Below are 15,385 nucleotides of genomic sequence, written 5' to 3'. Positions count from 1 at the left end.
AGTATTTTGTGTTGTGTGTCCAAAGACTTCATATTTTTTAGTGAAACATTGGAAATTGCAAACATATTCAGCATGTAATGGCAAAACCTTCCCGACAAGCCCTCTAAAAGAATATACAGTGCCTCAAATAATTTATAATGCAAATTCTAAGCTGAGAAAAATAGGACGTGGAGGATGAGTCTGAGTGTTAAGGTGAACATTAATTAATTACATTACCATTACCATTACATTAATGGAACAGAGTGCTGTTATCATTGATTGTTAACATGCAAACATGTTAAAGTCAATCCTTTAAACTTAACTTCAGTCTTAAGACTGTATGTAGTAACTAAAGCCACAGGATGAGACTTTCTGCCTCACTTTCTAGTGGAAGTTGGGGCCTCTGTGCAAACCCGGCCCAGTCAGCCCAACAACCCTGTGTGAAATGTGACACAACCCTGGGTTCTCCTTTAAGACATTCCTTTTATGTCTGTGTGCATTACATTGTGTGCAAGTGTGTGAGTGTAAACCTTCTCTGTGCGTGTGGGGTGGGGTCAGGCCTCCATTTTTACCAGGGCGTCTGCAGCAGCTGTCCCCTGGCATGTCAGCGGGAGCGGCACAGTAGTGATACTAGGGTCAGAAGCGAACTGAGGCTGCTGCGCGCAGGTTGATTAAAGGTTTATCTTCACTTTCTTCATCCAGGACCTGCAGCTCGACCATGGCGGATCAGTACCAGTACAACACTAATGAGGAGAAGTTTGTGAAGGACAGCCACACCAAAGAGATAGATCTGATTAACAGAGATCCCAAGCAGATCAATGAGGACGTGGTGAAGGTTTGTGCAGCATGGACACGACACCCTGCCATTTACAGCTTTAAGAATCCGTCACCTGTTTTTGCATGTATGGAAATGTGGATTTTTTTAAGTGGTTGCTGGAAAAAAAAGAAGTGATAACATATGAGTGTAATGGCAAAAAAAAAAAAAAAAAAAAAAAATAGACCAAGAGCTATTCCTGTTGCTTGTGCAGAACGCAAAGTTTATTTTAGGAAAGGGGCAGGACAGCCTGAAACTGATACACTGTGCCACAATGTGTTATTTAAGTTACTGTTTATACTGTGATTGTTGCCATGTTGTCACCACAAAATCCTTTATGTAAGGACAGAACCCACCATACTTTAGATTATATATTGTTTGACTAAAGGTAAACATTTAAACAATGAGGACTGTGAAAGTGTGTAGCGTGTAAGCTCATGACTGATTCACAGGCTTGCTTTTGTCAGTTTTCAGAAAATTATACAACAGTAACTCATAATAACTGAAATATTTATCAAACTGTAAGGGCTATCTCTAATCCATTTACTCCTGCATAGATAGTACTTTTATTGATGAATTAGCACTTATAATGTAATCCAATTCTTTGCTAACACTTGATATTCTTTGCTTTTTCATTAAACCAAAATGATTTATGATCCATGAAAACGCTATCCCTCAATTAGTCACAGAATCCTTCAGAGGATTTGACAGCTTGTGTATGAACCACGTGCGTGTTAGGTTGTTCTAAAATTACACTGCTTTTTGCTTTACATATGCCTCTAATAGTACTCTAATGCCTGAAATGGCCCAGACCATGCAGAAAAATATAGAACAGCAGTGCATTCATTCATTCATTTGTTCGTTCAAAGTATAATCTCACCCCTCTATCTCTGCGGGAAACAGCCCTTTTACTCCCAAATTGATCATAACCAATGTTCTGGAAGCAAAGAAAATGCTTTAGATGTGGACATGATCACTTTCTAGCTTGAATAACATTTCATCACTGAGTCTGAGCTGAAAAAGTAGCTCACCAAGACTGCACTTTAGAAAACTAAAAAACAAATTAGACCAATGTAAAGTAGCTCTCATGAATTTTACACGAGTTTATCTTCGGTTTGTGCTGCAATAAAGCTTTTAGAATTATTAGGATGCTGCATTAAACACACTCCTCAGTTTTTCTCTGTTTGAAATACACAAAGTGCAACAAACAGTTATTTTCTCTGAGTGCGCCAACACTGCAGCTTTCTGAGGCATATGATTATTAATTATTAAGCATGTCTTTGCCATGTGCATGACGCTTGCTCTAATAGCATTGTGCTCTTGTGTATTAATGAATGGCTTTTTAAAATGTCTTATTAGGTGGAGTTTGAGGATGTCATTGCAGAGCCTGATGGCACACACAGCCTGGATGGGGTGTGGAAGCTCAGCTACACCACTTTCACTGTTTCCAAATACTGGTGCTACCGCGTTTTGTCTGCTGTCTTTGGTATCCCCGTGGCCCTGCTCTGGGGCTTCCTGTTTGCCTGCATCTCCTTCTGCCACATCTGGGCTGTGGTGCCCTGCATCAAGAGCTGCCTGATTGAGTCGCAGTGCGTGAGCCGCATCTACTCCCTTTGCATCCAGACCTTCTGCGATCCCTTCTTTGAAGCCTTGGGCAAGATCTTCAGCAGTGTTCGCGTGGCACTGCGCAAAGAAGTCTAAGAACTCCTGCAGTAGTGTTTGTAGCGTGATCGGATGAAGCGTGGTATCTTTTTATACACCAGAAGACCAGACTTGGCATCTTGCTTGCTGCCTAATACTCTTCCTCCACCTTGACATGACATGTTGTTCCCCACCCTCCCAGTGTCTGACTCATCAATCTGAATCCTGATATGCCCACTGTGGGTTTTGCCAGCAGAAGTTCTGTGACAGCTGAAGCAGGCAGTGTGGTTCTCTGACAGCTCTGGCACTTCTGGAGAAAGGCCCTGTCTAGATACAACCGCCCTCATGTATTATTTGTTACACAAAATGCTCGGACAATGTCTACTGGTTCACTGCACATGAAACGAACTGCACGACACTGCTGTAACCTGAGGATGCTGCTGCTTTATTGAATCGCATTTGGCCATCTTAAAATTGATGCTGTTCAATCCTGCATCTGGAATTGTTTCACTTGAATTAAATGAATGGATCTTATTGTTAATACTTTAACGTGAGTGAAAGAATTTATCCTTGTCTGATCCGGTTTCTTTGTGTATTCTGATGTAATTTCCCCCTAATTTCTGATTAGTGTACAAAACATAATAGTTGTTTTGAAGACTTACAAATGCATACATGTGTCAAACAGACACTTCCTCTATTCAAAGTGTGATGAGATGAATAATAAACATGCTTATTTGCGTATTTTTGTCAATTCTAAACATATAAGTTGGAGTGAAGTAAAAATTCTTTGTGAGATCTGTGTTAATTTTTCACAGTGTTTTTCTTTTTTTTTTTTTTTTTTTTTTTAGACCTGCAGTCTGAGAAGCAAAAACATTACAAAAATACCTTAAACTGGACAGAAAATCGTTTTGCTGACTATGTTGCACCAGAGTTTGAGTGTATTGTGTGCATTTTTCAAAACCTTCTGAGAGGCGTCAGAAAATACCTGTGCCTAACATCTGTTTCACTGATACTGTCCTTCTGGAAGAGGTGACCTGTGACCCACCAGAGGTTGCTGTTGTGTATCTTTCATGTGCTTTTCTTTTGTGTCTGAGATCCACGATCAATAATTCATTGTCACCACACTCATTTTTTCTTAGCTATAAATCACTTTTGTCCACATACCATAATACTGAGAAATAGCAGACTCTTCAAGACATTATCACACTGTTTAATGCTAAGCCTTATGTAATTATGCAATCACATTTTATTAAAACGAAACGGCTTTAGTCACTTTCATTTTACTAGAATGATGCTCTTAATTTGTCAGACTTAATTAGGTTAAGCTCTTATCACACATCACACATTTTAATAACCAAGACTCACATTTTAAACTCACAGACTTTAGTGCTGTGATACCAAACATATGTTTACTGCAAGATTAAACCTTTTCACGACCGAGACGACAGTCTCTGTTGTTATGTCCTTGGGCAAGACACTTCACCTACCGCCTACTGGTGTTGGCCAGAAGGGCCGATGGCGCGATATGGCAGCCTCGCTTCTGTCAGTCTGCCTCAGGGCAGCTGTGGCTACAACTGTAGCTTGCCTCCACCAGTGTGTGAATGTGAGAGTGAATGGGTGGATGACTGGGTGTGTAAAGCGCTTTGGGGTCCCTAGGCGGGACTAGTAAAAGCGCTATACAAATACAGGCCATTTACCATTTCACTGATTTTTACAATTCTTACACTGAATCGTCAGGTTGAATCCACTGGAAAGCAGATTAAAAGGAAATGCAGGGCTTTATTATCAAAAACAAATTGTCAGTTTCATGAGCACAAAATTTATGCTGCTGAATCACTGGAAAAAAGGGCAGTTAGCAAGTAAAGTATATGACTTAAAAAATATAAATACTAATTTTCTAAGTTTTTCATTTACATATTTTTTCTGCCTCTTGCAAAACATGAATTAAAAAAGCAGAATCGCACACACTGATTGGCCTCCATATTTATTTTTAATTAATGTACCCATAAAGTACTTGTGAATGAGCAGTTATTGATGTGGTCAATAACTGCTCATTTATGAGTCATTTAATAATAATGGTGCCATTAGTGGCTTTAAACATTAGCACAGTAACAAGGTTACGAATGACTGAATCCATACGCAGTATACCTGTTTAATAGAAAGATTGGCCTTTGCATTAGGTACACCTTGCTAGTACATGTTAGATTGCTTTTTGCCTTCAGAACTGCATTAATGGTTTGTGGCACAGTTTCAGCAAGGTGCTGAATCATTCCTCAGAGATTTTGCTCCACATTGACATGATAGCATCACACAGCTGCTGCAGATTTGCTAGCTGCGCATTCATGATGAAAATCTCTCATTCCATCATATCTCTAAGGTGCTCTACTGCACTGCGATTTGGTGACTGTGGAGGCCATTTGAGTACAGTGAACTCATTGTCATGGTCAAGAAACCAGTTTGAGATGAGTTGAACTTGTGCCATGGTGCATTATCCTGCTGGAAGCAGTCATCAGCAGATGGATAACTGTGGTCATAAAGTGATACAGTTGGCAGCAATACTCGGGTAACTATATGCCACTCGTGACACTCTTAATTTCCCAATAAGTTGGGGATAAATAAAATGATTGGAATCTGAATCCGTCACAATCATCAGAGCAAACAATGTTTTTTCCAATCTTCCATTGTGCAATTTTGGTGGGTCGGTGTGAACTGTAGCCTCGATTTCCTGTTCTTGGATGACAGGAATGGCACCTACAGTAGTATGATCTTCTTCTTCATCCTGATGCTCGGTTCCAACTCCAGCAGGTTGTCTTGGTCAAATCCACATGCCTAAATACATTGAATTGCTGCCATGTGATTAATTGATTCAATATTTGCATTAATGAGCATTTGAACAGTTGTACCTGAAAAAGTGGCCAATTAGTGTTCAAGGTAAATATTAGCCTACTCAAATCCATCATTTTGACTCTTCATTATTAAATCTAAAGCTTGGCTCGATCGGTATAAGGCAGCTGAATAATAATGAAGCTCGCCTTTTACACATCTGAGGGATGTTGCTGTACTTTCAGTATTATTTATTCATATTTAATTATAATATTCATTGTATCATACAGTTTTGGCCTTTCATTCAAGTCCCTTCTGACTACCAGTATTGATAACCATTGTGCTGTAATTAACAAATCCAGACTGTCAACACGTCAGAGTTATTTAGTCACAGCTTATTTTATTTTCATGTCATGCAGCAACTGTTGCCTTCAGGTGTCTGACAGAAACATGAGTCACTCATTAGTGTATAAAGTCTCAACCAGGTCAGGTCTCAACCCTATACTGAATTTTGGGGCTAAAACAGGATGTTCCCAACTTGAATGTTATGCCAAGAATATTTTTAGACTCTTTTCAGGAGGCAGAAGGAAAACTAACCAGCTGTGTTTAAATAATTCTATCATACGTGTATTTTTGGTTGCTTTCATTCTTTATTTTTTTAATATGTTTTTTGAAAATATTTACCAGTGACAGTCATTGTATCTCACATCTAACAAGAACTCAAGTAACGTTTTACATGTTTTACAGGTATGCAGTCTACTGAAAATGTGACAAAATGAACAATGTGGTGCGCAGTATTTACAACAGAAGAACAATTTCATCATAACACAACATGACAAGTAGGATCCAGAAGCTCTGCTGGTGACACTAACTGAACCCATGCTGTGGCTGACGGTGCTTAGAAGCTTTGTAAATACTGTACTTTTTCTGCATTGCAAACATATACTGTACATCTAAAATGAAAAGTGTAAGAAGAAAATACAACAAAAAATCAGCTGAAGATACAGCTTAGTCTGTGATTATCTCTCTGTGAGTTTTAAACAGCAACACTTTACCCCCTAGGAATACTCGGCTGAAGATTTCCTTTTATCACAATTCCTTTTCCACTTCACTCTGATATAAAACAGAAAAAAAATTAAGACTTTTGTTGTCTTCCCACTTCTAAATGGCAAGCCTCAGTGAGGAGGCATTAAAGAAATCAAACTGCTGGATATTTTATGGTCTACAGCACGTAGTGAGCGGCTGAGGGCACAGCGAGAGGAGGGGAATGGAGGGCCCGGAGCTTATGTGGTAGAAGTCTGTGTGATGCTCCTCTGACTGCTAGTGCTCTTAATGGCAAAGGTTGAAGAGTTGCTCTTGTGACTGGAGTTAAAGTCACGCTCACAGTGGCACTGGGATGACTTGAGGTAGCGGGTGGAACAGCAAAGAAGATTCTGCCTAAGATCCTGGAACAGATGCCCGGCAAAGCACATATAGATCCAGGGGTTGCAGCAGCTGTTGAGGCTGGCCAGCAGCATGGAGATAATGAAGGGCATGGCTGCGTGTGGGGAGAGAGAAAAGTTACAAAGATGAAAGATTTATGCCAAGTCTGGACTGAAAGGTAGCTTGTTTACTCTGTGAAATTTTGTATTCTAGCAAATAAGATGCTGTTGACTGGCTGACAGTGCAGTACAGCTGTCTTTATCCAAGTAGAGTTTTTTCACAGTATTTTCATAAAGCCTATGAAGTACTGTGTTACACTGATATTGACCATAACTGTGATATTTAAAATAAATATTGATATCATGTTCAATTCTATTCTATTCTTTTTATAGTGTGACAAATCACAAAAACAACTACTTCAAGGCGCTTTATATCGTAAGGTAAAGCCCCTGCAATAATAGAGAAAAAAGCACAACAATCAGATACTATGAGCAAGTACTTGGCAACATTGGGAAGGAAAAACTCCCTTTCAACAAGAAGAAATCAACAGAACAAGACTGGGGGGGGGGGGGGGGGGGGCAGTCAGCTGGAGGTGAGGATGTGTTGATAATACTGAAATATCTGCAGTTTTTCTTCTTGAAATCTTTTGTGCATTTTCCTTCATATCATCATATTATGAGTTTAATTCATTTGCAAAAACAAACAAACAAACTTACAAACTGGAAGATACTTTTTTAATAATAAAGTTAATGATGGGGTAAAAACTTTGATATGATGGCAGCCACTGATTAAACCAACCTGCAGTCATCTGTAATATTTGCTTGGCTTCCTTTAAAAATTTCCTAAAAAGAAATAGTCAACATTTAAAAATTTTGACTAATGGCAATTGGTCTGGCATTATAATTGCAACCTCAGTCATCATTAAACATCACACGGTGACTCGAGCAGTACTTGATACCTGAAATAAAATTGCTTGTGCCGACACATTTAACATATTCCTGAAGATGCATTCCTGCTGAAAACAGCTCCTGTTTCAGGATGCTGGCAGAGTAAGAAGGGGGAATATACAACACAAAGAATTGAAATGGTGAATTATTTAAAGAAGAAAAGTGATGACTTTCTGAAACAAAGGGAATTCCTGCAAAGAGGAACAGTTAGAATAAGAGAAGTGAAAATGGTTCCCCTGCAGTGTCATTACCTTACCTTACACTAAGAAATCTGCAGAAGCGTGCAAAATGAAGTTTACACCTTTCACATGACATTTAACAAATGAGTAGTGGAATATATATAATTACTTTAAACCCTGTATTTAACCTAATCTCACTGATTGCTGATCTTTTCTTCAGTGTGTTTACGCTCCTCCCATTTTCATGTTGTCTTTAATGACAATTTCTAAGCTTGAAAGAAAGAAAAAATCAATGTAAATGCTCTTTGGAAGGGAGTGAAAGTCACATGCATGATTAAAGGTAGTTGACTGATAGCCATTAAGGGTTGGATTTATGACTCAAAGAACTCCTTTTAGAGGGTCATGGATGTTACGATTTGAGCAATAGTGTGTGAAACAGCCAGAGCATAATATCAGCTAGCAGTTTTCAGACATTTATTATCAGAGCAGCGAGAGCACGGCCTGCACTGATGCTGAATAATATCAGGAACTACTCCCAAAAAGGCTTTAATAAATTAGCTCCTGGTGTCTTTCACAAGGAAATAATAAATCACTCAGCAAATGAAAAGAATAAGAAGCATCATCTCCTGGGTGGTACATCCGTCTGGCTGCCACAACTGATAATAGCCAGCACATAAGACTTCTGAGCAATTCATTACTGAGATGACCCAATACTGAGTCTTTTTTCCTGTGGGCAAACAAACATCAGCAGTAATCTCATTTTGATTATTACAATATGTGATGTTTATGAGTAAATTGCATTTTTCACTTCACATCTGGTCCTTTAAAAAGTGTAACACTTGGAGATTGAACAATGGGGCTTTGTGTTCCTCAAGCTCTTAATCAATAGTATATAGAGTGTGAGCCAGTGTCTGAGGGCAGCAGGCTCAGTGGGGAGATGTTTGTGTTAAATTTTCTTTCGGGTTTTTTTTGGGTGGGGTGATTCTGTGAGTGTCTGACTCAGGCTTTAACCTTCTTCTGTTTTTGTCCTCAACATAATGAAATCTGTCTGGTTGTTAAATGTGAAATCACAGATGCTGCTGATGTCCTTCTAGCAAACCTGAGAGGAATGGGACATTTTAGTATCCTATGACATTTCCAAAAATAGCTTTGATAAGCCTAACAAGGTGCTAAAAATGGTCAAATTCTCATCTGTGAAAGGTCCTGTCTCCTTAACATGAATAATAACACTGCCATCTCAGTAGTTTGGGAGGAATTTGGAAAAAGACTGACTAGCTTTGAGGACATATTCCTACACTAAATGTGTGTATGCTGCACAACCATATACAGCATACAAATGCTTTGTTCAAATGACAGCAAGGGAATACTTTGGTTTCTTTGCAAGCTAAGCGAGAGAAGATGGATATCACTGTGCTGTTTGCACTGGAGCTGCTTTGCTTAATGTAGTCTAAGGAGCTTGGAAAGAAAAGCGACTGGATTTCGTCAAGTTTCTTGAACACGTTTCACCTCTCATCTGAGAAGCTTCTTCAGTTATAAGACCAAATGGTGGAGAGTCCCAAATTTTAAGCCCTAGTTGGAGTTGTTCCTTAATAAGACATCCCCTCTGTTCAAAGATAGTCGTTCACAGTGGACATAAATGGCTTATTTTACTCCTCTTTCAAACCATCTGTCTTCTCTGTCCAAAATGTGAAAAATAGCATCCTTGAAAGAGTGACCTTTGTCCTTTAGATACAGATGTACAGCTGAGTCTTGTCCTGTTGAGGTGGCTCTTCTATGTCGTGCCATGTATTTATGGAGAGGCTGTTTGGTTTCTCCAATGTACAGGTCTGAGCACTCCACGCTGCACTGCACAGAATCCACTACGTTGTTTAGCTTGTTTGAGAGTTTTGTCCTTGGGATGAACCAGTTTTTTTCTGAGTGTGTGGCTGGGTCTGAAGTGCACTGGGATGTTGTGTTTGGAGAAGATTCTCCTGAGTTTCTCTTGATAAACCTGCTTCATAAGGCATGACAATGTTGTTGGCTCATGTGATGAGGCAAATGATTCAACGACCCTCTTAAGGGACACTCCCACTAGGGCTTAAATACCTGGGACTCTCCATAATTTGGTCTTAGAACTGAAGAAGCTTCTCAAATGAGACGTGAAACATCTACAAGAAACTTAGAGAAGTCAAATTGCTTTTCTTTCCCAGATCCTTAGATTACCTGGATGACCAAGAATCTAAGCAGACATTTTGCTTAGCATGTTGACTAGAAAAAACAGGAAACAGCTTGCCTGACTCTATCCACTTGTAGTCAAGAGTGTTACAACTTTTTATTAATAATTGTTTAATTATTTAATAATTATCTGAACCCTTTAATGCAAACGCACAGAAGCAGAAGAACAGAATGAACCGTAACACCAGAGAATGTTCCCCTTTACTCAGGGGGGCATCATGACAGTTTCTTTCATCTTATGTGTGGAAAAGGACAAATTTTTCATGGTCACTAAAGAACACATGATTTAGCAACAAAAAAAAACAAACAAAAAAAACCAAACAGGTTTTGCAATGCCCTTTGGCTGTTTATTTTTATTCACAATGAGATGCAAGCACATTATTTTGCAACTCTCTCGGATTAATGGCTGAAATTTAATTTCCTTAATCACCAAGGTGATAAATATGCGCTTTTAATTTTTTCTGCTTAAAGAATGTCGCTCAGATGTGCAAATGTATTGTGACTCGTTAAAGCTTATGATGTTGAGTGGGTGTGGACACAGTCCCGCCGATCCATACACACCGAGACCAAATACAGTAGATGGCTGTTTAGTGGCCATTGTGGCTAAATGTCAGTGTACCCCACAGGCGCAAATGAAAGCTGCTGAGCGCGTGGTGGCGCACACTAATTTGGTTAATGATTAGCAATCACTCAGTCTCTGCAGTGCAGGGAGGCTCAAAAGAAACTTGAAAAACCCTGCTTTTCCCTTTAAAAACCCAAACACTGATGTTTCTAACCGCAAAAATGTGTATTATGAGATGAGAAAACATTACTGAAAACAGTAAAATGAATTCACTGGTTTCCTGCCTAGAATGTGCCAGTCACATGATGGCAATACACATTTAAACCTTTTAATTACATACTCCCAGGTGTATCAGTGGAATTTATATATTTTGTTAAAATCACGTGAATATCTCACATTGGCTTTGCGCTTCCAAACGTTTATGTGAAACTCTTTCCTCGTTTTTGACTACGATGACCTGGATGACTGAGAACCTTCACAGACATCTTTCCTCGTTTTGTTTTCTTTGCGTTTGTTTCACCGTAAAACCTCTACCCAATCTTTATCCCACCCTGTACAGTTTGCCGTTCTAGTAAAATCAGAACCAGGTTTTCTTTGAGTCATTATAAAACGTAAGACACGAAGCACCCGAGTACGCACGGCTTAAATTGTGTTTTCTTTGTCAGTCTGTTTCAACTAACTCGAGCTCTGGTGCACAAATTAACGAGGACCAGATTATAAATAAATAAATAAATAAATAAATTTTATTGTCATTTGTAAATACTGTGTGGATGGTGCGTAAAGGAGTGATGGGAATAGCGTGTTTTAAATTAATGTAAGTGCGTAAGGACGCGTGGAGCACGATATCCTTTGCGCACTGGCGCGCACTTGGCATATTATTAAACTTAAACATTGATCCTACCCTCACGGGGGGCTGCTGGATCCCACGCAGACCACATCTGAACTGAGAAAAAGGGGGTCCAGCAGACGATGTAAGCCACCACGATCACAAAAGTCATCTTCACTGTCGTGATCTTCGCCTTGGAGATGAGCTTTACGCTGCTTACACGGGCCAGTGTGTTGCTTTTGGTGGTTTTAGGCGTCAGGTTTATGCACTGCTCCCGTCTGGTTTTCAGTTTAAAGTTTTGCCATATTTTAAAGCTTATCAGCCCATAACAAATGCTCAGTATGGCCACTGGAATTATGTATATGGTAAGGCTGATCCATGTGATGTAAGCTTTGGCTCCCCAAGGTTTCACGAAGTCGCCCCAGCAGTCATACACCCCTGATCCGGCCGAACCAACCTCCCTCAGGGAAAAGATGAACATCTGGGGGATACTGAAGAGCAGACTCAGGATCCAGGAAAATATGACATATAAACGGTCTTTTCTCCTGTGCAAAGAACGGAGGGGCTGACAAATTGCCAAACACCTGTCTATAGACATCAAAACTAACATATAAGTGGAGGCGAACATCCCAACGACCTGCAGGTATTTCACCAACCGGCACAAGATGTCTGGTCCATAGAACCGAAATGTAATGTCCCAGATAAGTTGAGGGAGAACTTGAAATATCGCCACAACCAGATCGGCGATGCTCAGGTGTTTCATAAAATAATACATACGAGACTGGCTGTGTTTGGTTGTGTGGATAGCCAACAGGACGCACAGGTTACCCGCGAGCGCCAGAAAGAGGACCAAGGCGAGCACAGTCACCTCCACCCTCGCCACTTCTTCATTCCGCTTCAAGGGGTTTGTCTGATTCAAACCACCGGTTCCGTTAATGAGACTCGAGTTCCTCCAAGATTCACTGAATTGCCAAATGTCACTTTCATTTGAAATACTTTCCATTGCTGCAGTCTCGTCCTCCGCAGATGCGTCAGGGTTGTGCAGTCATGCAATAGCTGAAAGAGTCACCTGGAGGGTCTTTAAGTCTTCCGTGCGTCCTCACCAGTGGCAAGACATAACCCTGCTCAAAAACGTTTCCTTAATAATAAAGAAAGGAACTCGTTCTTTGAATCTCAATCACCCATACCTTTTCCCCTCTGAAAGCAGGATGTGAGTGTGAGAGGGAAGCAAATGTTTCCACTTATCTAAATCATATAGAACAGTTCACAAAAAGTCCATTGAAAAAGAAACGTTAGCTGAAGAAGGGAACAGTAGCGACCAACAACAGGATCTAAAATATAAGGATCTCACTGGTCAAGGTAACATCCCAAAACAAAAATCATTCTTTCTCAATTAAGAGGCTGTGGTCTTGAAAATATACATTCATCTGTTTTCAAAATTAAGATTAAGGCTTGCAAATTAAAATGTTACAGTGAGGGGTGAAAAGCTATAGAAATGGAAAGCTCCACCATGATCTGTGGTAAGAATCCGAATGACCGGCACTACAGCATAAGCCCCTATTATAAGATCCCCAGTTCAGTAAAAACAGACAACAGCCTTAGTCATCACCAACACTACCACTAGGTGGCTATATGCACTATTCAGTAGTAACGTCGATGGTGTTTGCAGCTCCGAGTACCAACTCTCCTCCAGATCTGCAATAAATCACGGAGCTCATTTTATAACCAACCAGCCTCATTGATGAAGATTGTTTGTTGTCAGATTTAATATCAAGAAAGCTATCCAAACTGAAGTCTGATATAGAAGATATATTAAGCTGTTTTCATATTTTGAAACCACCTGGGAAGTCAGAGTGAAATATGTTTTTATTCTGCCGGAGACCTGAAGGGATCCTGACGTCAAGACACCCAGAGTCAAATTTTGGAACAGCTAGATAAGTAAACATGTGTTTAATAAACAAGCTCATTCACAGGCGAGTGCAGACACATACAGGTAAATAACTTTTTAAAAAAATGTGCCATAAAACACATTTGTATAACTTAAAATCAGAAACGTGTTGATTGTATGTATGAAATGACATTTAAAAAAGAAAAAGAAAGCAATTCATTTTTATAAGGCACGCCATAAATGGTAATGCATTCAGTCTTGTGACATCATCTTCGCCCTTTGAAGCTGATCTGGTTATGAATGGGAGGAAGTGCTGGCTGGCATATGAAATGTCTGAAGCACAAGGTTTTTAGGAGAGGCACTGAGACCTGACAAAGAACTATTCTTAAAGGCACCTTGGTGCTCTCAGCATATGCTTTTTATTGGCTGAATCAAAAGGCATCTTAGACCAGATGCATGACTCGGCTGCTTTAAGTTTTGGAAATGTCTTCCTGATTTTCTAAGGGTCCCTTTAAACTGTCCAGTAGGACAAGAATAACACTGGTTTTGCTTATGAGACCAGCATTCTTCTTCTTTTATTCTTCTTTCTATAACCATATATATATATATATATATATATATATATATATATATATATATATATATATATATATATATATGTATGTATGTATGTATATATAATAAAGGAAGACAGAATGATGACCCCGCACACATGGGGATAAGTGTGAGGGACCAAGCAGCCAAAGCAAAGAGGACAAAGGCAAAAAAGTATCTTCAAAAAGGGTTTTCTTTATTTTAACCCTCAAAAAGCCCAAAATTAACAACATTCAAAAACATACTTAGCAGGCCCATAAAAGAGGTCAACTAAATATAACTCTACGAAAAGTAATTTCCAGAAACTTAAACAAAACAAAGTGAGACACAACTTAACTCATAAACTGACCTAATTACAAAGACACATGAGGGTAGCTTTTATAATGATTTGGCCGAACCATTTACACACAATAAGGGGTGGGGGACAAAAACACACTAATATTAACTACGCACAGAATAACCTAACTAAACCTAAAACACCCCTGCTCCTGGTAAGCCCATGGTTGGTCCTGCTGAGCAGGCATTTTGTTCCCAGAATCCTCCGCCATGCCTTTTGCCCAGACAGGAAACAGCCACCACCCAAACCCAGGTAACTCAAAGAAAGAGAAACATAATTAATATAACAAAACATTTCAGAAAAACCACACAATGCTACTATGTGCGCGCATCATAATATCAGTGTTAGGTTTAACCAAATGATTAATGAATTATATTAATGAAGAAAACTGCAAAGCAAACTAATAAAGTGAAAAAATGGACTGATTTACCCCTGTGTGGCTGATGCCATCACAAGAAGACATTTGCCTTTAAAATGTTCATATCCATGTGTTACATTGGCCTGATTCCTCTGAACATATACTTCTTTTTTCTTCCTACATGTGCTGCCAAGAGCAGCACTGCACTGGGATTTAGGGATTCAAATGACAATGGTGATTAATACTACAGCGTGAAGGCTGTTGTGCAAGTCCTACACCAACATGAAAACTTTTATAGATTAATTTGGAGAGTTAGTGCAGAAATGAAAGACCAAAAAAAGGAAAAGAAAACACAGAAGGATTTGTGCTAAACATCGTGTGAAATACTAAATAATGTGTGCCACTCTCTGTGATAGAGAAATAATATACACCATTAACCATGTGAAACTGACAGAGTGTAGATGATTACACTTAATGAGTCCTGAGGTTTGCTGTTTTCATGACCACATTAAAAAACAAAACATATGAAAATGCTCTTTTAGGTGATTTATTCGACAGAGTTTAATGAAAAATAGGATTTGTCTGCTACTGCACGCTGTTTACATTTCCAACAACACAGCCTTGAAAGCCTTGTGGGCAAATATATCTATGCCACAGGGTCCTTCCCACTTTTGTGGTTTTGGGTTTGGAAAAAGGCAGAGGCACCCCGGAGTTTGAAAGCAGTTACGTAAAAAAAAGAAGATGGCTTAGCAGTGACTGTAAATCAAGAAGACAAAGAAGAAAAGAAGGGTAACGATGAAT

At 39.4% G+C, this 15,385-nt stretch overlaps 2 protein-coding genes across 2 annotated transcripts; one reads left to right on the top strand and one right to left on the bottom strand.

Moving 5' to 3' along the window:
• Nucleotides 1-532: 532 nt before the first annotated feature.
• cav3 (caveolin 3) lies at nt 533-3,175 on the top strand. The gene is made up of 2 exons (XM_085161000.1): nt 533-814; nt 2,153-3,175. The coding sequence occupies exons 1-2, from the start codon at nt 698-700 to the stop codon at nt 2,492-2,494; spliced, it is 459 nt and encodes a 152-aa protein (XP_085017126.1). The 5' UTR covers nt 533-697; the 3' UTR covers nt 2,495-3,175.
• An 806-nt stretch (nt 3,176-3,981) lies between these two features.
• oxtra (oxytocin receptor a) lies at nt 3,982-13,111 on the bottom strand. Its single transcript, XM_085160993.1, has 2 exons — nt 11,483-13,111; nt 3,982-6,794 (listed from the first exon to the last, which is right to left on the bottom strand). Exons 1-2 carry the CDS (start codon nt 12,408-12,410, stop codon nt 6,541-6,543), a joined length of 1,182 nt encoding a protein of 393 aa, XP_085017119.1. The 5' UTR covers nt 12,411-13,111; the 3' UTR covers nt 3,982-6,540.
• Nucleotides 13,112-15,385: the final 2,274 nt, after the last annotated feature.

The sequence above is a fragment of the Neolamprologus multifasciatus genome, chromosome 5 (assembly GCF_963576455.1).
Source record: "Neolamprologus multifasciatus chromosome 5, fNeoMul1.2, whole genome shotgun sequence".
Taxonomy (NCBI): Eukaryota; Metazoa; Chordata; class Actinopteri; order Cichliformes; family Cichlidae; genus Neolamprologus; species Neolamprologus multifasciatus.
Note: the sequence above shows the minus strand (reverse complement) of the source record. Positions and strands in the feature narration are given on the sequence as shown.

Coding starts and splice junctions, on each gene's coding strand:
- cav3 (XM_085161000.1), top strand. CDS start 698: ATGGCGGATCAGTACCAGTACAACACTAATGAGGAGAAGTTTGTGAAG. Junction 815..2,152: donor TCAATGAGGACGTGGTGAAG/GTTTGTGCAGCA, acceptor ATGTCTTATTAG/GTGGAGTTTGAGGATGTCAT.
- oxtra (XM_085160993.1), bottom strand. CDS start 12,410: ATGGAAAGTATTTCAAATGAAAGTGACATTTGGCAATTCAGTGAATCT. Junction 6,795..11,482: donor TCCAGCAGCCCCCCGTGAGG/GTAGGATCAATG, acceptor CCCCACACGCAG/CCATGCCCTTCATTATCTCC.